At 39.7% G+C, this 25,069-nt stretch overlaps 1 protein-coding gene across 6 annotated transcripts in view; it reads right to left on the bottom strand.

Moving 5' to 3' along the window:
- LOC124066082 (cilia- and flagella-associated protein 46) overlaps positions 1-25,069 on the bottom strand; it is a 51,159-nt gene that overhangs the window by 854 nt on the left and 25,236 nt on the right. For 2 of the 6 annotated variants that reach the window (XM_046402174.1, XM_046402168.1), the window contains 33 exons: positions 24,922-25,057; positions 24,626-24,809; positions 24,047-24,200; positions 23,229-23,458; positions 23,002-23,124; positions 22,423-22,584; positions 21,834-21,982; positions 21,416-21,514; positions 21,265-21,325; positions 20,719-20,871; positions 20,312-20,512; positions 20,097-20,203; positions 19,177-19,359; positions 18,766-18,904; positions 15,819-16,016; positions 14,892-15,074; positions 14,170-14,292; positions 13,005-13,187; positions 12,458-12,631; positions 11,770-11,867; positions 11,356-11,429; positions 10,550-10,728; positions 10,177-10,280; positions 9,437-9,513; positions 8,862-9,023; positions 5,034-5,113; positions 4,608-4,668; positions 4,431-4,463; positions 3,306-3,408; positions 3,048-3,160; positions 750-831; positions 406-542; positions 169-267 (listed from right to left, as the gene is read on the bottom strand). In XM_046402174.1, coding sequence (XP_046258130.1) covers positions 169-267; positions 406-542; positions 750-831; positions 3,048-3,160; positions 3,306-3,408; positions 4,431-4,463; positions 4,608-4,668; positions 5,034-5,113; positions 8,862-9,023; positions 9,437-9,513; positions 10,177-10,280; positions 10,550-10,728; positions 11,356-11,429; positions 11,770-11,867; positions 12,458-12,631; positions 13,005-13,187; positions 14,170-14,292; positions 14,892-15,074; positions 15,819-16,016; positions 18,766-18,904; positions 19,177-19,359; positions 20,097-20,203; positions 20,312-20,512; positions 20,719-20,871; positions 21,265-21,325; positions 21,416-21,514; positions 21,834-21,982; positions 22,423-22,584; positions 23,002-23,124; positions 23,229-23,458; positions 24,047-24,200; positions 24,626-24,809; positions 24,922-25,057 — 4,344 coding nt within the window. Of the gene's footprint in view, positions 1-163; positions 268-405; positions 543-749; positions 832-3,047; positions 3,161-3,305; positions 3,409-4,430; positions 4,464-4,607; positions 4,669-5,033; positions 5,114-8,861; positions 9,024-9,436; positions 9,514-10,176; positions 10,281-10,549; positions 10,729-11,355; positions 11,430-11,769; positions 11,868-12,457; positions 12,632-13,004; positions 13,188-14,169; positions 14,293-14,891; positions 15,075-15,818; positions 16,017-18,765; positions 18,905-19,176; positions 19,360-20,096; positions 20,204-20,311; positions 20,513-20,718; positions 20,872-21,264; positions 21,326-21,415; positions 21,515-21,833; positions 21,983-22,422; positions 22,585-23,001; positions 23,125-23,228; positions 23,459-24,046; positions 24,201-24,625; positions 24,810-24,921; positions 25,058-25,069 lie in introns of all 6 variants that reach the window. The other 4 variants (XM_046402170.1, XM_046402172.1, XM_046402169.1 and 1 more) reach the window with 4 other exon arrangements.

Raw genomic sequence — 25,069 nt, 5'->3', positions numbered from 1 at the left:
GAAATGCAGCTTAGTTGGATTCATAATTTGAATGATTCAGCTTGACGTTTATAGCCTCATACACGGATGAACAGAGCTGTGTGGGTGTCTGTGATGCACCAATAACATACTTGAACACTTAAACAGAATTGTGAGGCTAAATGAGGTTAGGAGCAGGACATACAGTACCATATGATCCTGTAACCTTGTGATGTTGTATATCTGAAGTGTCCTGCCTCCTCAGGGCATGGACGGTCTGGCCAATGGTCTGTCGGACCCTCAGTAGATCTACAATTCATGGTGACACACACAGATTACTGTAACCGCTAAGAAATTTGAGCAAATGTTACATTGAAATTTATCAGGATGACAGTAAGTAATGAAAAATGTTAAAACAGCATTTTCTAATGTATATCCAAAACCTACTGTCCAGAACACTGTCCATGCTGTATGCATTCTGCTGAAGGCTGCTGTGCCACTGGTTGAGGACAACACAGCGGACACCACCTAAACTCAGCAGAAGCGCAGTCTCCAGGGGCTTCTCCAGGGCCAACTGTCCTGCACTGGGGAGGAGAGAAACAGTGAGATTGTGAGAGACGGGGGAGGGGAGGAGTCTCTTTCTGTGCTTAAGACAAACAAGAAAAACATCAGTTATCTCTAATCTAAGTGAATTCAGTAAAACACCCCAACAAGGTAAAAATAAAGACATATATAAGTGGGGAGAAAGATAAATGCAAATTTATTTGAAAAATTCAGTGTATTTTGTTTACCTTTTGTACATGTCAAGGTTTGATTGGCGGAGAACACTGGCGTTGTTCTGAACCAGGTCAAAGAGCACAGCCATGCAACACTCTGAGGAGAGCAAACATCATTATCATTATCTGGCAACAGAATGAATACTGCATGAAAAGAATACATAAAACAAAATACACACAGAGTACTAGGTGCTGCAGTGGCCTGTCAAGTCATGTCACGCTCTTTGTTTATGCAGAAATGCCCACTGACTGCACCCGTGAATCAGAAAGTGAAGCCTTGAGTATGTCCATCACGCTCAGACCTAAACAGTAGTGGTTCTCTGCTGTCCTAGTGTGTCCACCTGAATGTTATGAGATGCACGAGGAGGGAAAGTGTAGGAAGGACGTCTGACAAAAAGAGCCAGGACATAAAAAAAATTATGATGAATGTTATTGGAAAGTTATTGATAAAAATATTAAAGCTGCTTTGAATGATAATGAGGACTCTATTTTTGCAGTGGCAACAGTATAGCATTCGGTCTTTTCTGCTTCTTATTTGTTTTCAGTAATTTCATGGACTCACTCAGACAGAAAAAAAAGAGTAATTTACTTAATTTCTCTGAAAAATGTGTACAGTTTGTGACTCTGTTCACTAAACAAGACAAGACAAAACAGACATGAAATACATTTTGGAACACTGTGGCATGCCATAGGGCTGAACGGACAGAAATGCTGTTGCTTCAACACAATCCAGCTATTTGTTAGTGCACAAAACATGCCGTTACTGTACATGGACAGTGACTAGATGTTAGAAAACCGCTACCTGTGTCTGACACCAGGTGTGTGTCGAGTCAGGTCATCTTCTCTGTATCTACAGGCTGTGCCTTGCAGCTATTGTGGTAGGCTTCCGATAGAGTGACGAGCAGGTCTGTGTCTGAAGACCCCCACCACCCCCCACCCCCTCATGCAGGTGCCTGTGGCTACAATGGCAGTCTAAATCCTTCAGCCATCATCGTCTTCAGTGTTACATTGAGCCATGTTGAGAAGTACTATTACAGAAAGTGCATCAGAAAAGAAGTAGTGATAAAAATAACACACTTCCCAGATAAGATATGCAGATGGTGCACCTTTTATTTGGGAAACACAAATCAAATCTGCCATCACCTAATCATATCCTGATGGCCAATTACGTAGAAACAAGCTGGTGTGTTGTGAAGTAACAGCTGGAATTCAGAGCATGGTGTCAGTCACGCTATAGTTAACAGCAGCAACGCCAGGCTAGTGGGTAGCACATATGTCTGCCCTGGGGCCATGCGTTAGGCCATCCTGACACTGTCAATCACAGAGGATAAAGTCCACCCATCCTCAGACTACCTTTGTTTGCTGGTGAAAGAAGGGAAAGTAGTCATAAAGATAAAACCACAGTTGCATGAAGGCACGACGAGCTCCGAGGTTCAGGGAAGATTTTTATTTGTTTAAAGAATACTGAGTGGAACAGGGAAGAGGCCTCCTCTATTAACTGAGAAGAGGGCGACAGGTTCGGCGTCTTCTTGTCCTGACTGTAAATATATTACAGCCAGGAATTCTTTGAAGACTAGTCCAAGATTAGAAATGAAAAGTTTGGTTTAGGTTTTATCAAAGTTGCTACTTCACTGAAAGGACAGATTGAGTCATTTTTGAGTTTTATTTTTCTTGAAACATTAATCAACTGAAATAACAGCGACTTTGAAATGATTCAGTAAGTCTGTCTAAAAATAATGAAATGAATACAGTATTTCTCAGGAATGTTCATTAGGTTTTCTCAGTTTAATTTTGTTTAAAGGCACTCTGTGAAGTGGTGGAAATGTTATATCAGGGATTGGATAGTAAAACCTCATTGATTTCTCATTGCAGAACAGGGATGTTTCTATATATACATCCACTCAGGGAATGAAAGATTGATGTGTTTGAAGAGATTAAGCCTATTGCTCCATTTACTGCTTACATAATCCGCAGACAGCTTTGCTCCAAATTTCAATCATACATTCATTACAGTATTTTGCCACGTATTTTTTGTTTCAAATGTAATTAAAATGGTTTTGACACAAGAGGCTGTGTGATTTCAAAAAAATCTTGCATATTACCGGGACAGAAAATGCTCAAGACGTATGATGACACAGACTTGTTCTCTCCTTGTTCTCATCATTTTGTAATATTTTTTTTTTTGGGGGGGGGGGGGCTACAAGCAGTGATAATGGAAATTGAGGCAGAAGAATAATATAGATGTACAGCATACTGTGAATTTTAAAGAATGTTAGACGCAATTTAAAAATGTAGTGTATGGCTGTACAGTACCAGACAGATTGAGGGCTGCTAGTTTGGCAGGTGGGATGTTTGCCATGAAGCGCTCCATCCCCAGATATATGAATGTGCTGCATCTGCACAGCAGCTGCTCCACCTCGGACAGGCTGGACACATATGTGGAGAAGGGTTAGAGAAGAGGAGAAATGATCAGATGTGTTGCAATGCAAATTGGTTATCAGTATTCTCAGTGCACAGACCAAACACAGACATGCTGCACGACATTACTTTGCCCTACTTAAAAGTTCAAACCTGGGTGTTTGTTGGCTGCCCATGAAGCCCTCCCACAGATGGGTAAAATTCTGGCTGTGCCTTTCCAAAATCTCCTTCATCCTTCCGCTCAGACTGTTCCCTTCTATGTCGCATAGACAACAACACAGAAATATCATGAAGCCTTCCACAAGTTATGATGCTAACCTTGGAAATGCAATGTGATAGTAATACTTTATATGAAGACTGCATCTATACTGTGCTATGGGGATATTCATAATGCATTATAATGCATTCATAATTGTTCAAGACTAATAAATACATATAATGTTTTCTGATGTCAACAGTAATAACACATGGCTTATAATGATTTATAAGTGTCTTATAGACCCTCTTGCCTAGTAATTAAATAGAGGTTGACTGATGTGGCTTATAATACATTATGACTACCCAAACTCACAAATAGACAGTATACTTCAACAGCAGTAGGGCTCATAGTATGCTATAAATGTCCACGCAGTTAGATGAAGTACATATTGATGCATTTATAATAATGATGATTCATCATAATGTTTCTTTCTTTTTTTTTTTTACACTGGATGAACTATTATAGCATACTGTGAGTCCTTTCCACAGTTTATCATTGAGATGTACATAGGTGAGTTTATGTATTTATAGCCTTATCAGTCAATCCTCTAGCTTATAACTAGTGAAGAACATCCATAAGACACTTGAACTTATAACAGACACATCTGTAATGTTTTATGACTGCTGAGATAGTGAATCAGAAAGCATTATGTATGTTTATGAATGTTGTCAAAAAGTGTTATGATTGCAATATAATATACTATGAATGTCCCCATAATGGACTATAGATGTAACTTTTATAGAAAGTGCTACCAATGTGAAAATAGAGAATTTGTAAAATAGTATATTGTAAAGAGAGAAGAATTCTTTAAAGGACCATGAGCTGAGAACACAATATAAGTCATTACAGAAGTACTTCCAGCACTCCTCCACTTTTATCCAAACCAAACAGCAGCTACAACTATACAGTAATGTAACTGATCATTACAACAAGCACTTCTTCCTGCCATAGTGCAGGCCATGCCCACCCTAAGAGAACATTCTCTTCAAAAATCACTTGAATCAGTTACATTTACTTACCAAGGTTGCCTTCATTGTGAGGGTCAACAATATCTGAGAGGGATGATAAGAATAATGATCTATGAAAGGACGTGGAATTATAGTCTATCAGTGTTATATTCCAAATATAACAGCCAGCTTAACAGGCAGGACAAGGTTTCATATATAGAACAAACAAACAAACAAAAAAAAAGATACATTTGACGTTACGTGTGTCCACTGGGAAGGTGTTAGAGGGCAACACACGATTTTTAGGTACCTGGACAGATAAAGTGAAGTTATTGAAGCTTTAACACACACATGCAAATATTGCTTCAAGCACATATACACCTGCAAATGCAAAAGAGAGTATGAGAGTGAATTTTAAAACAGAGGAGACAGAGCAAATAAAATGTAGGCAAAAAGGAAGGAGCTGGTGGAAAAAAAATAAAAGTTCTGCATGACAGAAGATAAACGTTAAGAAGCTCGAAATAGGATCTTTATGAAAACATATTATGTAATTGATTGAAAAACCACGCTTAAAAGGGAGGCGAGAAGAACTTAAATTATTGCCGGTGCTGACAGCAGGTAAAAGTAATATTGCTGTCTGTATCTGGCAGGCCCAGATTAATTTACTGAACTCACCACTTTGATGGCTTGACTTTGATCTCCTTTTCCCTTAGTTCCTTTGCCACCTTTGGCCTCCTTTTTGTTGTCACTTTCAACTGCCACGAACATGAAGCAGAATTAATACATACACTTGTCTGCGAGGTAGATTACACAGCATTTGGACTGGGAAAATTAAAAATAAAAAAGTCAATGACATTTAATGAATCTTAACAACTGTTCTCAAAGTTTCTTCATTGCTGCAACATCTTTAATCCGCTTCAAATAGCAGCAATGACCGACAGTCATTGATTATCAATTATATTACCACATTAAACTGATACTCTTCGAGCAAAAAAATAAATAAAGGGTTGGCAGATAACTGCAGACACAGTAGAATACATCTTTACATTACATGCCAGCACATACTTGTGTATCATGTCTCATACATACAGTGTACCACTTTTTTGTGTTTATATCTGATGGCAGCTCTTGATAAGTCTTGATAACTACTTCATGGTTTGAAATTAGTCTAAGGCTCACTGAGGATGAATCAAATTGAACAGAGATCACTTGAGTTGCTGACCACTAGCAGCAGATCCAAATTCCACTTGTCCAACATTTTAACTTTTTGATTTCATATGAAATATGCAGTTTGCTGTTGCAATTCTTTGCACACACAGAATGAATCAGTTATTTTTTGTCATCTCCACTTGCCTCTCACCATGGTTAGCTTCAAACTCTACACACTGGAAAATTAATCTAAATCAGAAAAGCAAAAATACAGTAGATTTGTTGGAATGATCCAGGTAGTGCCAAGAACATCAACCTCTAAAGACAAGCTCGGGGAAAAACTCAAAATATGGACTTGATATAAAGGAGCAACAGCGAACTGTTCTGCTTTCTGTTTGAAACTTTGGTCATGATTTATGATTCCTTTATGGCCTGTGAAGCCTTTAGTCGCTGAGATATAACATAAAGAATCTGATTAGGGTGTTCACAAGATAAAGCATGTTTACTTTGTAATAAGATAATAATAAAATAAAATAAAATAAAAATAAAAATGTTGACATTACACTTTGTTGCAACTAATTCCTTGTGTTGTCCTGATAATTAACTTAATGTCCACATACATTTCTTATCAGATTGCATTTCATAATGAGATAGCATCACTGGTCACATGGCAGAACAACAACAAGGCTCATGCTATAACTAAAACTACTCATTTTTTAATTTGCCCAGATTACAGCATCAGTCAGTTTTTTCAGCATTTTATAGTTTGTGCTAATTTGTCCTGTGCATACCTCAAGAAAAGCTCTACACAGAATAATAAATAGCCTTTTCAAAAGTGGTTTCAGGCACTATATCTTCTTAACACAATGGTATTCTTAACTCAATGGCAAACTGTAGATGTCAAAATGATGGTAATGATGCTCCAAAAGAAAAAAAAAAACAACTTTGATCCAGTCTCATTATCAATCATGTGTTTGATCTGGGCAGAAAAAAAATATGTATTAGGAAATGCATGTTCTTGTAGTGTCCTGTCTGTGTCAAGGCAGACACACACACACACACACACGCACATTTAACAGTAACCTTTGAAGATTCATTCAGGTTATGCAAATGATTCAACCTTTAAAAAGGTAAAAATGTCGGCCGCATCACATTCAGTGCTCTATCCACCCCCTTTTTCCTTTCTTTACAAATAATAATGTGCAGAATTCCTTCAAGACTGGAAACTGCAAACTTTGTCTTTTTTTTCTTTTCTTTTACTCTCATAGTAAACCTCCTTTTTTTTTTTTAAAAAAAAAAAAAGCTGTTAAATACATGAAGTTTTGCACATTGCAGCTTACAACGGTAACATTTTGTACTTGTACTGTACTATGTTCAAATAACAATTCTGAGCAATGACAGTGAAACATTTCGGATGAAATTACACCAGAAGAAGAATTCTTACCATAAGGATACACTGGTGAGCAACGTGGTCATTCTGGTTAGTGTAAGAAGTTAATTAGTAATTATACTAGTATTGGTTATAACAAGTATTAGTATTACAAGTATATAAGTATAACAAGTGTTATTGGTATAATAAGTAATTTTAACCAGAGAAGAACAAAGACACTGGTCTCAGATGGACTACTCATTGACTACAGTTTTAGTTTGCTTCTTATCAAGCTCTTTATCCAACACCACAATCTTAGCATGACCAGCAGTGTGACCAACCCTGACAATCGAATCTACAGTCCTGACTCTAAATGACTCTGGCAGGCACAGCGAAATGACCTGCACAGTTAATGGACATCCTCTTTAGCAAAGCAGTCCATGGCGTTCACGGATGTCCGCATGAACTTCTGCATGCCAGCAGGATGTGAAATGACCTTTCTCTCCAAACAAATTCCATTTCTATGGATGGCTACCCACAGTCCAAACTGTAAGTCATTCTTTACTGAAATAACATGAGAAATTGAGTGAGGCAAACATCCACTTATACCGCACAACAATTGCACTCAAATTATTAACAGTTTTATAGGTAGTACATTTAATATTACTTAATGATGTCAAGTTAGTGATAAAACTCCTGTTAGACAATAAGTGCTTTCTTAGAAATTAACAAGGAAAATGAGGTAATCTTCAGCTAATTAAGTTTAATTAAAGCAGCAATAACAGGCTGAATGAGCAGGTTCCTGATGGTTTTAGACAAGCCTGAAAGTCACTTGCACTTCCATTGTCAGGATCTGTCAGTTTTGCCCCGTCTTTCTCACTCTGTGCTCCTGTGCCCGCCCCCCCCCTTGCCCTTGCATGTTTTGTTTCTGTTTCTCTCACAACAGAGCTGTTCTCCGTCCCGCTTCTCCATCTGCACACCTGCCAATCAATTCCACCTCCTGCCTGCAGTCGAAAAGACCAGATCTTACACTCCATCTTCAGCAGGTCGTTTGTCTTCCCTTGCGGTAACATTGTCTCAGGCTCACAGCAGTAATCAGTGCCTTTTTGAAAGTCTGCTTTTTGCTAATTCTTTGTTTCCTTTGTCCCAGGTCCACCTGCCTACCTCCACCGTTCTACCTTGCCCAGCTCTGTTCTCCCTGTTTCTGAAGATTTCCAGTTTTCCTAGAGTCACTCTAATTTCATGTCTGGCAGTGATTTATTATGTTCTGTTTTGTTCACTCTTCGGAATTGCCCTTGTTTCTTGTTAGCCCGTAGTTTTTGCTGCATAGACTCTCTGTCTATGTGGCTGGTTTCTTAATTAGTTATTAGTATAGTTATTATGGCACTATTTTTGGACTTCTGTGAATTTTATGTCTTCTGGTTAGTTTTTCTGACCACACAGCCTCACCACCTATGGCTTGTTTTTTGAGCTTTTGAGTAGTCTGTATTTTTGGACTGTTTGTATATTTTGTGAAAACTGTTCAAATTATAAAATTAAACTGTCTAGCCTTGCATTTTGAGTCCCGAGTCAGCAAAGTGGGGTCCTCTGGTCTTCGTACTTGATCAAATAATCCACTCTAATAGGTTTCCAAAGATATCTGTGTTAAATGAAACAATGCATTAGCCATACCTTTTGATTACACTTACAACTAGATTTAACAGAATTTGTTCTCTAACTTAATGTTCAAATGCATGCAAACGGGAAAGCGTGTGTGTGTCTCTGTGCACCTCTGTGTGGTCTCTGTGAAATGTCAAGCCACATTCATTTTTAGTTGATCTTATGTTGTGTACAGATTGAAATGCACACCTGTTATCAGTGTTGTCATCTACCTGTAGCCATTTGACTCTTCCACTCCAATGTAACAACATCACGTGAGACTGGAAAAAGTAAGTACTTATGGCTTAGTCTAAACATGAAGAATATAGACACAAGAAGCCTCTTACCTTTCTCTGGTTCTTCTCTGTTGAGGCGACTGTGGAGAAGCTGTAGGGAGAAGTCTCGTGACACAGAACTCAGGCCTTCTTCCTGCAGGATAGACAAGGCTTCCAGTGGCAACTCCAGCAACTTTCTGTCTGCCAGCAGCACCACATATCCTCCTGGTTCTGCTGGTAATTTCACAAATGCATGCAAAGTACAAATATGTTCTCATATATTGTATATTTTACAACAGAACTTTTTTGCCTAAATCTTGAAGATCATTATATCTAACTGGTACAGCAGGTGATTTTTCAGTGGCACTATAACCATCATGCTCCTTGTCAAAATGTTAAATTATCACCTTGTGAGTGTGAATCAAAGTATTTCACATGAAAACACATATACACTATATGCACCAGCGCTGCCCTGAGGGGGCTGTGCTGCAGCCTGCTTGAACAAAAACCTGCTAATAGGGTGCCAACACACAGATAGGAATCACAGCAGATGTTGGAATAGTGGTTCATATGCTACACTGTAAAGACAGCCACAAGGCTCTTAGGGGGTAACTGACACAAGCAAGCTTAAACCCAAAATGCTCTACCTTTACCTGAGCTCCCCTTCTCTTCTTTCTCTTTGGTTTTGGTCATCTCGGGAACAGGCAGTGATGCATCCTGCGGCCTGATGGAAGTGATTACAGGTGAAGATCAGTAGAGTTACACTACCTTATGTCTGACAAGGACGTAAGACTGAACCAGAGAGTGAAAGATGTGACAAAGTGTAAGAAATACAGACATGCACGTTTTGTGTAGGTTTGCAGCATGAGCACAGATAGAGGAACAAACCTGAGCATTTGCACCTGCCACAGAAGTAAAATCTGCACTAATTGATGCTTCTTAGGGGAAGACAAGTCCCCCAGAAAACCAGATGGACAAAGAAAGGCATTTAATTTCTTTCTGCATTTCTACATGTGCACATACAGTATTCTTATGGAAATCTAAAGGAATCTTCATTTGTTTTCTGTGGGTGTTTTTCTGGGAATATGTATCTCCTAGATCAATTTGAGGAATGGCTATGGTTTGCATGTTCTCCATTTTATTATATGTCTATCATGCAATGTGGAACTCGCACTGGTCTTGACGTGGTCTCACCCCCCCTTGGTCTTGGCCTTTACTTGGTCTCAATCTCTCAAAGTCTCGTTCTTGCTTTGATCTCAATAAACTCTGATCCTAGCCATGATTTGATCTTGGTCAGGTGGTCTTGGTTACAACACTGACTAAATGAAATTTGTCAAACTGCTGTAGTGGACAAATTGGGAATCTGACGACATGTGCAGTACTCCACCTTAAGCAAGAGAAGTCTAACTGTGTGAGAAGTGGATTCAGATAGTCTTCCATATCATGTACAATTTCTCTGAAGCGAGGCACCATTTCTTCTGCTGCAGTTTCCTGTGAGGGCGAACAAGAAAAAAGAGAAAGGAGTTTCTGTAGCTGTAATGCATTATTTATTGTTTCGGGACCCTGATTATTTTCACATCTATTGCATCAACACAGTGCTTGCATGAAAAAGTCAGCTGTCCCAAAAGCTACTTGTCTACCTAGCAAACGTGCAGAGACATGAGATGAAGATGATTGCAGTGGAATGACCTTATTTATGAATCTTGCAGTGGATAATGTTAATAGAGTGATATAAGTGCAGAAGCTTCAACAAGACATACACGGGGGGAAACTTGATGCTCCTCCAAGGCCTCCAGCCTGCCCTCAGCTCTGTACCAACAGGCTTCCTTGAGGAAGGCATGTCTAGTCTCCTGGCCAAAGGCCCGAATCTGCTCCCTCAGGGCCAGCAGTGCCTGAGGGCAGACTAAAACCTTGGCCACCCTAGAGCATGCCAGGGTACCTGTAACAACACAGATTGACACGCAATCAGACATGCACACTCACAGACACATGCAGGCCTTGTAATTGGTCCCTGTGAGCACTTGCAGTCCTTCCACCCTCCACTCCGTTTGAATGATCTCCCCCTCTCTTTTTCAGCCTCATTTTTTTCCCCACCATTTTTGTATCATTCAGCAATGAGTCTGGTGTCCTTTTATACCACAACACCTACAACTTTTCATGTCAGACTAGTCCCTAGAAAGGTCATGTGAGCAGATAATTGAGTAAGCGAAAATCCCGTAATGACTTCTCAAAGCTGGTGTTCCATGCTAAGCCTTGTATAGAAGCCAAAGAGAAAACCAGGTGATTTGTTCTTCTCTTTGTTGTATTTTTCTTTCTCCTCGTCTTCATTAAAATTGAACTTTTCATCTGCCTTGCAGATAAATGTTAAACAGGAATAACTCATTTGCCTTAATTTAAATGCTGACAACAATGCTACATGCAGCACTGTATGTGTGATGAGGACTATATTCCCCAGGGTATGGCTATGGAATTATTATGTTTGAAAGGCTCACATTCTCTTACAAGTAAGAAGTCTGAGTGTTCTTTGTATTGTGAACATTGATTTAAAAATTTACAAGAACTTAACCTGTAACTTGTGTTGTCTTTCCTTTTTGATTTGGAACTCCGGCCATCTCATAGAAGGCTCCATAAAGTTCTGACCTATAACCAAAACAAACAAACAATCATAAAATATGCATTGCCCTGTATTTGTGAACTATATGCACTGCTTTACATCATGATTTAAAATATCTTAAATTTCAAGTAACAAGGATGCATTCCATCACTATCCACAAGAACAGTAGTTTCAACCATCAGCCCTCTAGTGACAGGTGTATGAAACAGCAGGTTCCTTCTTTTCTAAACAGGACTGTTTACTAAATCTAATATGACTTGTGTGACCTGTAATCATTTATTCATTTACCATGATACTGTCAGTGGCAGAAAAGGAGAGAATTTACGCCATGGCAAAGAAAGGGGAAATAGAGAGAAAAGAAGTTACCCATCTTCAGAGTGTTGAAGCAGCAGGATCTTCAAGTAAGGTGGAAGTTCTGCAAGGATGTTTAGGTGACTGGGAGAGATAGTCAGGTGGCTGAAACCCTGTGAACCAGGAAGTCATTTCTAGATCACATTACATTATATAAATACACTTTTGAACTTTTTGGGATCATTTTAATATACTTTAGGTTAATGTTTGAGCATTGCTTTTGTTCTTTCATAAAGCTTCACTTCATTAGTTAGAGACAAACTGAAAGGACAGAATTACTGAATGTGAGGTTTTAAAATGACTAACACACACACACACACACACACACACACACATCAGGTTCAAACAGAGCGACAAATTATCTGCAGGTCGATACAATCACAATCAGTATTAAACTTTTTCAATTTAATTTTAATCGTTTCTGAAAACATTGTTTCTGTAAGTAACTGTTAAATTCACAAGGACAACAACATTCACAAGGAAGCAACTGTGCCACCAGATACTGTACATGTTGATGTGACAGGATAACTTTTAAGAAGAAGTCTGTTTGCAGCTCCACAACAGTGTGTGATTTTGGAATCCTGCTGTACATTTAGAGCAAAGGCCATAATAACACCGATGTTATGTCTCCCATCATGGGAATTCACCATGCTGACATGAGCATGACAGCATCCATAATTCATATTTGGGGGGGGGGGGGTACCTTGGAGATGCTATTGAGGGAGTCCTCCACTCCCTTCAGCATGCTGCTGGGCCTCTCCTCCTGGGACATGAGCAGTTTCCTGCGTAGGCTGAGCAGAGCAGAGAGCTGGGACACGCTGGTGTCAGCACAGGCAGAACTTAGGACCTCAGCCATCGTAGAAGCAGTGCAACAGCTCTGGGTATAAAACAGAAGATGGATGAAGGAGCTCTTGGTAATGACAGGAATTATAGCGGGTGATGATATCCTGAAGAATACCACCGAGTAAGTAAAAATGATGTGTGGGTACAGCTGCAAGGAAATGTGTTGTGCATAAAGCAAGCTGCACGGTGTCTTGTATGCTGTAGGTCAGTGGCAGCATATAGACTCATATGTGACACTTTCTATAATGACACTTTCTTAACACTGGTGAGACTGATAGAGAAACTTGGTAATGATAAATTATACATTTACAGATCATCATTATATAAACACTGCATAAGATAATGAGAGAGATAATGCCTGCATACTCACTGTAGTGTAAATAGACAAGTGCACTGACGTACAATACCTGAAACAGGGCAAGATATTGACCTGCCAATGCAGGATCAGACTGTCCATGACACTCCAACATGCTGAGACATGCATCAGCCAGAATGGAGGAGGGTAGCTTTTGTTGAAGACACAGGCTGATTGCTTCAGTCAATGCTTTACTGGCCTGTACCAACAGCTGCTGGGCTCTGCTCCTCCTCAGCTGATTAACAAATATCACACACCACACACACGCATGCATGCACACACACACACACACACACACATACACACACACACATAATACAGGCTGATTATCATCCCTGTACACTACAAAAATCAGTGCAAGTAAGTCTAGAAAATCAGTACCTCTACAAACACGTTACATTGTGAATATAAATTACGACACTATCAATACACTGCAGTATACCACTCTATCCTCTTTCATTCCAAAGTTCATCTGAACTGACATGAGGCTTACTACTAGCCTCCCCCCACCCATTACTTTACACACTGTATCATGTCAGTGTCAGTACCATAGTGGGACTCAACCATTATAGCTTCCCTATAGCAGGCCTCACTATTATGTTTCAGTGAAATAAACCTCTAGACTGAACTACTTTTTTTATTTTAGCATACAATGACAGTTAAAGTGCCAGTATTTTTTCTGTCATGGGTAGGTCATTTATACCTCGTATAGGCTTTCTTTCAGAAAGCTCTCTATTTAACGCTGTTTAACCCAAACCTGTCAGGGTCATGTCAGTGTCCCCTGAAGATTTGTTGAGTTTCCCTGTGTTTCTAGGTTCCCAGTGCTCTAGTAGTCCCCAGTCTGTCTGTCTCTCTCTCTGTAGCACATGACAAATCGTAAACAAGGGATCTGCTGGCAGCAGAACTAAACATCTTACAAAAGCAAACTCCAATAATAGTGGACAAATATGAAGAAGTTAAATACATAATCCTTGCTAAAAGCAAGACAGTTACAGCTGCCAAGTACAGGCAAAAAATCGCCATCTGTCTCCTACCCCCCATTGCCCCCATTTTATTCCGGACAGATCTCTTTGCACTGACTTTCAATATGAGAACTATGCAGAGTGCCCAGAGATTTACCTCCATGGGATTTTGTGATGTGATGTGAACCAGAGTATAAAGTCCTTAGATTAGAGATGAGTCAGAAGTGATGGGGCCACTTGTCAGGAGATATGTACCTGCAGCTCAGCACTTTTGGCAGAGGTCACCCTCGACTCTCTGCTGCTTGATCTTCTGTCTTTCTCTTTCTCTGAATTCGTGTCCTCCACAGAAATAGCTTTAGGGTCATACCAGGCCTCCTTCTGCACAAAGTTAGTTCAAGATCACAGAACAATGATAGTGATTAGCATTAAATCAACTCATGATCACAAACCAAGAAAAAAGTAACTATGTAAGCGGACATCCATCTCTCTAATCCCCATAAGCTTTTTGTCCTATGTAGAAACTTTTTCCAGGTATTCACCCATTTGTGTGCGTGTGTGTGTGCAAAAGATCCGCATGTCAAGTCCCCTAAGATTGATCACGCATGATTACATAAGAGTTAAGCAAATTCTTTCTGGTATGTTGCCTTTGTAGTCACATTTCTGAATGCATACCCAGTCTGGAGTAGAGTTACTTCAAAAAGACAGAGACATGATGTTTGTCAGATTTAATTTATATCCATCATTAGGGGCAGATATAGATATCAGGACACAAAACGAAATAAATACCAGGTACGTCTGCTCATTACTTGGTGTGATGAACGCCAAGTAACTGGAAGCTTTCAGACCACTGTTGAGGGAGGTTCTATGTCAGGATACCCCACCAATTTAACATGGCACTTTCATGAGTCCCTCATGTAGCCGACATGTACGCATGAGCATTGTGTGTAAATCTAAATATGAACACTTGAATGTTCTACCTGTTTGTGTCTGTCCCAGAGTGCACACAGATAAACTGGGTCCTCCTGCACTGCCTGCAGTCTGAGGTACTTTCCCATCAGATTCAGACAGCGAGCTCTGGTCTCCATGTTGTCTTGGGAGCTGACTGCAGCCAGCTGGCCCAGAGCCACCTGCCCTAAGGTGCTGCCCACATTCAGCCATTCCTGGACAACACACAAGTATGTCAGGGTCAGATGAGGAGATGCATCACAAGAAATGTACTGTATCTGGATGCACAATTTATCTTTTTTTATATTTCATTTTCTCTAAAAGCTGTTGAGACAACAGCATTGTAAGAGGGGAACGAGGAGGGTCTGTGGAGAAAAAATGAAGTAAGTGCTCTGATTTTAAATTTATCACAATAAATATTGATCCCCAGTGCTATGGGGACAGAGCACGGCAAAGAGGAAGGCACAGACAAGAAATGGGAGTATACATGGAAAACAAAAGCATTACATCAGCTTTATATGATCATATCAGTCTTAAAGACCAGTATAAGGGCTCATGGATGACTATACTTGTCATGCTCACATCTAAAAATCTTTCTCAACCTACTAATCTAAGCTACTGATATTATGTGAGGAATCTGAAATTCTGAATTGAAGTAGGTATCTGAAGAAAACAAATCTTTATTTTATTTTAAAATATGTATCAAATGCCAGATAAGTTCTAAAAAGTCTAAAAAAAAGTTACTACAATTCTAAACTACGCTAAGGTCAAGGCATTTGGATGACCAAATGCCTTGACCTAAACTAATCATATTCATTGTAATGAAGAAATAATTTACCTAATGCAAAGCCCTTCAAGTGTTTCTTCAAGTGTGCCAGGTACATTTGTTAATAAATAATCTAAATGGATACAAGATCTCCCATTTGACCCAGATCTGATGTGCCTGTACATTATCTAACCTGTTCTATAGTGTTGGGCTCAGGTGTGCAGCGTGTAAACTCCTCCAGGGCTATCTCAGCAGAAGTCTTCCTCTCCCGGGCCAGAGCTTGGTATTTTTTCTGAGCACAATGCTCCTCCAGCAAAGCTAGACAAAATTCAGCCAGGGCCAGTCGCAGGCGCAGGAGCCTCCGCACGGCGGCCAGTGACAGTCCATGACCCTGACAAGGAGGAAAGCACCAGCATAAAAAACAAATACAGGAAAATGCACTCAAAATTATAAGCACACATGCAGTAGATCACGAAGAAAAATGCAACACACACTTGAAATATTCACATCAGTATGTATAAGGTATAGGACAAACTCAAGCAAGTCAAGTTTCGGCAAGAAAACTCCACAGGAGTCCACTGACTTTCCTATTCAAATGATATGCAAACTTGAAATCAGAAACACCATCTCTTTATCATAATAAAAAATCTGGCTACTATTATTCTCAAATGTTGGTTAGGGTGCAAAAGTGGGCCGAAAACAATGAGAAAAACAAGAAGCATTGAATATGGAACCAAAGATAGCTCAGCTCATAAAGATGAATAAAGGTACACAATTTCAGCTATTATGACTGCTGTCTCTTGTTTCCAGTGCAGGCTGGATGTCAAAACTTTCAAGCGCAGCAGCACCATCTGCTGAGAGCGCACTGCCACTAACCGGCCTCCAGGGGTCGAGTCAAACATTCACACAAGGTTTAATCAAAAACTCAGTAGAGCATAAATTTGCAGCAGCTGTGAGAATTGTTTGATCGATCAGTCTTTCGTGATTCCATCAACATGTAAATCAAGCCTGCAGCCAGTGTTATGCGAGTCTATCCCTGGCACTGAAGCCCTCAAATAACCTCAACAATGTGAGAGCTTTACTGTCTGGATAAAATATGATTCTAATAGCCATCTGCTGTTGACAAGTAAAAGTAATGAATTCTTCATCTGTTTGTGTCAGAACATTGTTGGGACCCGAGATATAACAGCAAGACACAAATACTTAGCTGATGTGACATACACAGCCCAGAGCCTGAGAATATAACGGTGGCACAACAGGGCCTTAATAACCCCATGCAGCTGTTTAATTGTGATTCTGTCAATTAGACTGTTTAGAAAATGAACCTGCACAATCAAAGCCCCTCTTGCTGTTATTTAGTCATGAACAGGGGAACTCTTTCATCTCTCAACGCTGAAAAACACACTCAGATACTCAAACATTTGGCCATCTGCACATGCCAGCAATTTTAGCCAGAACTTAGCTTCTGAGCTAAAATTTAACATCCAAGCAAATGCACTCACACAGTCGTTAAAAGCTTCTTTTTTTCAAATTACTGTAATTACAGTGGTATGAAAAAGTTTGGGCACCCCTGATCATTTTCAGGATTTTCCTTTATAAATCATTGGTTGTTCGGATCAGCAATTTCAGTTAAATATATCATATAGCAGACAAACACAGTGATATTTCAGAAGTGAAATGAAGTTTATAGGATTAACAGAAAGTGTGCAATAATTACTTAAACAACATTAGGCAGGTGCATAAATTTGGGCACCCTTGTTGTTTTATTGATTTGAGTACCTTTAGCACTAATTATTGGAACACAAAGTTTGTTTGGTAAGCTCATTGACCCTTGACCTACATACACAGGTGAATCCGATCATGAGAAAGGGTATTTCAGGTGGCCAGTAGCAAGTTGTTCTCCCTTTTGCATCTTCTCTGAGGAGTGGCAACATGGGAGCCTCAAAACAACTCTCAAATGACCTGAAAACAAAGATTGTCCAACATCATGGTTTAGGGGAAGGATACAAAAAGCTGGCTCAGAGATTTAAGCTGTCAGTTTCCACTGTGAGGAACATAGTGAGGAAATGGAAGACCACAGGCACAGTCCTAGTTAAGGCCCGGAGTGGCAGGCCAAGAAAAATCTCTGATAAGCAGAGGCGAGGAATGGTGAGAACAGTCAAACTCAACCCACAGACCAGCTCCAAAGACACTGACATAACAAGGGGCGGTATGCATGGCGGAAGAAGAACACAGCATTCCAAGACAAACACTTGCTACCCACAGTAAAATTTGGTGGTGGTTCCATCATGCTGTGGGGCTGTGTGGCCAGTGCAGGTATTGGCAATCTTGTAAAAGTTGAAGGTCGCATGGATTCCAGTCAGTATCAGCAGATTCTTGCCAACAATGTTCAAGAATCAGTGACAAAGTTGAAGTTGCGCCGGGGCTGGATACTTCAACAAGACAACGACCCCAAACACTGCTCAAACTCTACAAAGGCATTCAACTACAACGTTCTGGAATGGCCATCTCAGTCACCAGACCTGAACATTATTGAAAATCTGTGGTGTGATTTAAAGCGGGCTGTCCATGCTCGGAAACCATCAAACCTGACTGAACTGGAGATTTTTTGTAAAGAAGAATGGTCAAAAATACCTTCAACCAGACTCCAGACCCTCATTGGAAGCTATAGGAAGCGTTTAGAGGCTGTTATTTCTGCAAAAGGAGGATCTACGAAATATTGATGTCATTTTTCTGTTGTGGTGCCCAAATTTATGCACCTGCCTAATGTTGTTTAAGTAATTATTGCACACTTTCTGTTAATCCTATAAACTTCATTTCACTTCTGAAATATCACTGTGTTTGTCTGCTATATGATATATTTAACTGAAATTGCTGATCCGAACAACCAATGATTTATAAAGGAAAATCCTGAAAATGATCAGGGGTGCCCAAACTTTTTCATACCACTGTATGTCTTTTCCTACGGTCAAATAAGTCATTTGTAGTGTATCCTAAAAAGAAAGCTAAGCTGAGCAGCTGTGACTGGTTAAAAGTGGGGATTATAGAAGACTGAATGTTGTAACATTTAAAAGATGAAACGCCTCCCAAGTTTGTTGAGAGGGCATTATCACAATGGAAGATGCAAACATTTTATTTACCTCCTCCTGTGAGGGAAGCAGCCTCTGAGCATTCAGCACCACATGCTCCTGTTCTGTAACAGCTAGCTGCATTTGGGAAAGGCCATCGAGCAGCAGGCGCCATTTGTCCTTTGTAGAAGTAGTGTGGTTGGCTAGGAATCTGGAGAACAGTATGGTTATGGGTTGAAAAAGACTGAAACAAAACAAAGGTTCAGCACAAGAACGAGAAAATGTTCTTGCATGAGAGTCATTATTTGTGAGTGTGTTTTATGTGTGATAGTAGTATGACATAATGCTAAACTTTATGCCCTGACTTTCTGTTATGACTCACCTACACACACAAATGTAGACTAAAAATTGCAAATTGTAACTGAATATTCCTTTTGTAATTACAAAGACATCTAGATCTGAAGTAACCGATGCCTGACTAACCTCAGACAATGTGCGTTCTCTACATGTGCCTCTGCTGCATGTTCTCTGTAGCTGAGTTTGGTGAAACCACTGGCACACTCTCTGAGTGCACCGCAAGCAGCTGTTAGCTTCTGGACAACCTCAGTGTTGAGAGTCTCTCCAGGTTCACCACCACCGAGGACTCGTATACATTCAGCGGCTCCTCTGGAACACAGCACACAACATGTTCCAATAGATCAAGATTACACAAATGCCTGCTTAGGTCACAACTTACCTGAGTATGTGTGGCTAACCATTTAAAACATGACAACAGTTAAATGCTGAAAGCCATTTGGTTTTTGTTTGAACCAAATATCTATCCAAACTCTATTCGAGATGCAGTGTGTCATACAAAAAAGTGGAACCGATTTTACATCTCCTTTTCTCAGATGCTAAATTTCAGATAGAGTTTTCCTCTGCCACAGTCAGCAGACTGCGGTGATAAATCAGGTGAAGAAGTCCACATCAGAAGAGGAGCACCTTAAAATACATATGGTCAAATACGACTGAACCGTTTAGTGCTTTAACGGGCTGGAAACTCTTAGTAAATATCCCCCAAGCAGTGGGGATCACAAATTTCATAAAAATAATAGTTGAGATCAGTGCATGTAGTGCATGTACTGTGTCTTTGGTACACAGATTATGGTAATTGTGTGGCACTGGACTTCCAACTATGTGATTTTAAAAAATTACATAGTTGGAGATATCCTGTGGCATTTATTGTTCATTCACTTTGTTTCAGCAGGTTGTGTATAGGGTTAAATCTAAAAATCCATATTTTCTAAAGTTTATTGTGTGGAGCCTTTTTACCCAAACTGCATAGCATAGCTTTAAAATAAAATGAAATGGGAAAAAAAAGAAAAAAAAACTCATATCAAGTTTTAAACTTAGTTTGAGGTTACCTCATCTCTAATGAGGTTATCAAGAATGAGATTTCTTGGACTCGGTTTACTCGCTGCTCCAGAACCAGCTTCAGGGCCCCACAGCTTTGTTTTATAATCTGATCAGCCTGTGAAAGAAAAAAAGAAAAAAGACATAACGGGAAAAAGGCTTCACTGCAAAAATAAGGAAAAGATCAGGTACTGTGAAGGCTTGTTGGAAGAAAGTGATTCTTTACCTTGATGTGTGCATCATGACCTCCATGGCCTACTACAGCTCTGACCTTGGTGAGGGTTAAGTGGTAGCAGAACTCCTCATCCCCACCCAGGGCTTGGGCTTTGTCAAGCAACACCAGAGCCTGAGCATAGTTCTGTTCTTCACAAGCCAGAATGGCCAGGCTGAGAAGACTTCTTGCCACTGCTTTCTGATCTCCAAGTTCCTGAAGAGAAAAATGAGCCTACAGTAAGCGTATCTGTATCAACAAGAAATTATAGGTCACCATTTTCTTTAAAACAACTGTACAGCATATTTTTCAGCATTGTATAAAGATGTGCAAAATGATTCAGACAGATTTGTCAATATAGTAAAACAATGCAGTTTTTGATTTCACAGACTGACGCTGTGTTCTTTTTATTTTAAACTCACCAGAGCCACCAAATGGGCCTGTGCCAGGAGCTGCCTGGCAGGTTGATAGAGCCCCATGCTGAGGCAAACCTCAGCTTTGTCCAGCCAGATGTCCTGAGCACACATGTCCATACTCTGTCTCTCAGACTCAGCCTTTTTGGCTGCCTTAACTTTCTGAAAAATCAAAAATATGAAAGATAATCCTTTTTTTTCTAAACTGACTCAAACTGCGAATAGATGATGATTAACAAGAAATAATTCAAACAATTCTAAAAAGTAATTTCACATAACTGAATTATGAATGAACACATTCCAAGTTTATGAGAAAAGTAATTAGTTGTAAACCTCAGTGTTTCATTATAAAAGTATTAACTACAGCTTAAAGCAATAACATGTGGTCGTTTGACTGTCATGCTCGAAGTAGTAATTACACTAGAGTAAATTATTTAGTTATTAATTTCAATGGTCTTTAACTTTCAATTTCTTTAACTTAACCCTAATGAATGTGAAGCATTTGATGCTGAATCTAAGACACTAACATATTAATGTTGTGGGAAGCAGGCTGACCTGATTGTCAGTTCTGTTAACGCCTCTTCTCTCCTGTGAAACAGCAATCACCTTGTGGCACCTGCAATCATGAACATAATATCAGATCACCATACAGATCATTAAAATAAAATATACAAATTTTACAGTCTTTACAGCTGGGCTGATGTACCACATCTGCTCTTGTTCTTGGATTCTTGTCAGATTCAGGAGATTCTCCTGATATGGTGAATGTGTCTCCAAACCCAGCTCACAACAGGTCCTCACAATTCTAATTAGGGGAAAAAAAGAACAAAAAGAAACAAAAAAGTCACTACATAAAGCATGAACAGAATTTCTTAAATTAATGGTGTCACATCTAGATGCATGAAGCATGGTTGTCAGTTTCCCAATTTTCTTTTCTTCTCTTGGTTTTCAGACAGCATCTACAGATTTTTTTTTTTTTACTTTTTAAACTTCAGTCTCAAGTGACATCACACCTTGAAGCAATGCATAGTTGCTAATACATAGTTCCCTCTGGACCTGCAAAAGATCTTATAGAATATTTCCCTTGTACATCTGCAAACAGTTTAATTTATCAGTGTTTTTACCTAAGTCGGTAGAGGTCTGCAAGGCTCCACCTATCCAAAAGGTCATGAGCAATGGTCTCAGCTAGATGCATTATGGGCAGAGTCAGGTGGGTGAGCAAGAGTGAGTGAAGCTCTTTTTCCAGCATATTGAGATAAAACAGGCTCTGAGTCTACAGCCAAACAAACACAGAGAAAATTGAACAGTTAAAAGTTAGATCCTTATGGAGACAACCAAAATATTGTACATATCAATAACATTCAGAACAGGAAATGGTCCATGATGAAACCCACTCGTTCCATTTCCTGATTACATTTTACCTCATCATGTCCTATTCAGGCAGTACATTTAAAATTTAATTACACAGCATATTTAATTCAAAATGTTAAGATTTCAAACTCTTCCCTAAACATCTTAATTTGACCCATACAGATCAATGACTGCATGATCAGTCAGCAGGATTGACACCGAGTACCAAGTCTTTTGGCAGTTGAGCACTTGATGCCATGTAGCCAGCAGACACAATCTCTGCTATCTTTAAAACGTGACTAAAAACAGAGATGAGACCATAAAGGGCAGGTGGCTATGACACTGAGAGCTCTGTAGCCTTACCTGCTTTGTAATGCTGTGTGTATTGATACAGTGTGGGTGACTGTTGGTTTTAAAGATCTGCCTGGCCTGGTCAGGACAAACATAGCGGGCCCACTCCGTTGGAGAGGAAGGAAGTGTCTGTTCCAACAAAATTGGTTTAGGTCTCTCTTCTTCATGGGGAGGCTGGTCAAACAAATTGGACACAGAACTTAGATATTTTGTCGTTATTATTCGTGTGCAGTCAGCATTTCAAATGAAATACAATGTATTTTAGTTCAGTAAGTAATAAAAATTTTTACTGCTCCAAATAAATAATGTCAATCATATCTGCATTTTCAGTGTTGTGTCACGTATTCTCAGACACCATGTAGCAATTTGACAGTTGCTGACATAGTTTACATAATACATAAAATGCTGAACTTCAACATTGCATTTAAAAGCAATTCTTCTTTGAATCATACAGACAGAGAGAGTGAACAAGTCATGTAACTGCTCCATCCTTCAAAGGAAACAACGTTGTCCTGTATGTCACATACATACAAGAAACTGTGTAAAATAAAACAATTCTTAACCTAATTTGAGCTATTGACTTAGACTTACATCTTTTGTTGTTTTGCCTTTGCCCTTGTCTTTGCCTTTTTTAGATCCAGCAGAGGGAGGAGGCTGGGGTTGCTGACTTTTGGCCATCTCACTGGAGATCTCATAACCCACCGCCATGGACACCTGGTGTGACATTTATGTTCCATACTCAACATAAACATACATCACATTTGAATAACAACCTCATCTACGTTGTAAATTTCTACTGAAGGGACAAGTTTTAGTACCTGCCAGATTTGAAGTACAAAGGTACAGGCTCTGAGCAGGTTAAGTTGGTGCTCAGGTGAAGTCCTGCCTGCCATGACAGCAAGCAGAGTGTGTGCTCGGACCAGGCTGTCAAGGCGCTGTACATCCTTCAGATTAGATAAACTTTGTGCGAATAACAAGCCCTGGATTCCTACTAGGGGCTCACATTTCACTGAGCTCATATCCCTCTTTTCTCCATCCCGCTCATCCTCTAGAGATAAATATAGATAAAGATAAGATAAATATATAACTCAAGATAGATGCATACAATAATCTCTTTGAACAGAATCATTAACATCAAAATTAGAAATAAAGACAATAACGGGGGGCGGGGAAACATGGGGATGTTCAGAAATCTGTGTCTTTGTCTGGCAAGCCTCTGTTCCTCTGAAAAATATTTGCTTGGTTTAACAGTTACACGGGGCAGCAATTCAAATGAAAACATAAACAATGAATTCCATTGCTGATGCAACTATCAAAAGCTGCAGCATGGTGCTTGCCTGGATCAGACAGAACAGATGTTATTCCCCTTAGACTAAAGCAGTGTAAAACTTTAGGGAGTGCCAAACATAAAAGTACACAGGCAGATGAGTTCATGTGCAACCACAAACACACATACTGAATCCATATGGCAAAGGTCCCCAGAGATATCTGAGTTTCATTCTCAAACACGAAGGGAATATTCAAAATCTGTTTCCTTCCCCTCGGTATTTTAGAAGTAGCATAATTAGCAGAACTAATTAGTCATTCACATTGTTGTGTCATGATATAATTCAAAAGATAAGTCAATGACTTCTACCTGCTCTGTCTGTCTGTTCAGGTTCCATATGCAGAAGGATGTCTATGGCCCACTGAACTTGGTGCTGGGCATCAGTTTTGGGGAAGCTGTGACAGTACAGCCATTCTCCAAACTCTAACAGCAGATTAACCTTCTGCCATTGAGTCTCTGCACTCTGTTAACAAATAGTATCACAAACACAAAGGTCAATCAGAAACATCTTTGTCATGATTCTTTTTTCAGTTTTGCTTTTGTTTGTCCTGGAGCTTGGGGTGAAGAAGCACCTTTGTGTAACTGAGGTCATTCACTGTAAACCCAATTCTTATGCTAAACTTAAACTAGCCCCAAGTGAGAAGCTCTCCCATGTCTTCCTGGCCCTAGCATGTGGAACTTAGAAACAAAATTGTAATGACATACTGGCTCCACATGATGGTGTCAGAGACTTTGCTAGAAATACTGCTCAGTGCAAAAAAAACACACAGGAAATGAAATTTTATACTTCATGACATTCTAATGGAACAAATTCCTACATGATCTATCTGCATGGATCTGCTGATGTATAAGGTTTGGGTGATGATGTAAACAGTACAGACATATTACCAACAGTGAGGTGATGGATTTCTGGTAGCAGGTGAGCTGTTGTGTCATGTTGTTAGCACACAGTGCCACCTGGTGCCACATAAATGAACAGCACTGCTCTCCTTCATCTTGTAACGCCTGCATATCCACCAGTATACTTTCTCCCAGTAGTGCCTTTACTAGTATTCTGTGTTTCAGCAGAGCCCTGTAAACACAGAGGAAAATAAGACTTATTTTTGTCTGTCTGTCCATCTACGTTTTTGGTCCCTTTCAAATCTTCACCTGAGTCCCCACTGTGTTTTTTTTGTTTTACTCACAGTCGGTGTCTGGTGCGAGGCATGTCTCTAATAGCTTGGTCTAGAAGCTGCAGAGCACTCTTCCAGTCTGCTTTATCAATGTGGATTTGAAGCAACAAACTGTAAATGGCTGCTCTCAAGGTTAGTTCTTCTTCATCTACTCACAGTG

The sequence above is a fragment of the Scatophagus argus genome, chromosome 10, assembly GCF_020382885.2.
Source record: "Scatophagus argus isolate fScaArg1 chromosome 10, fScaArg1.pri, whole genome shotgun sequence".
NCBI classification, from domain to species: Eukaryota; Metazoa; Chordata; class Actinopteri; family Scatophagidae; genus Scatophagus; species Scatophagus argus.
The sequence above is the reverse complement of the archived record's forward strand: the minus strand, read 5'-3'. Positions and strand labels throughout refer to the sequence as shown.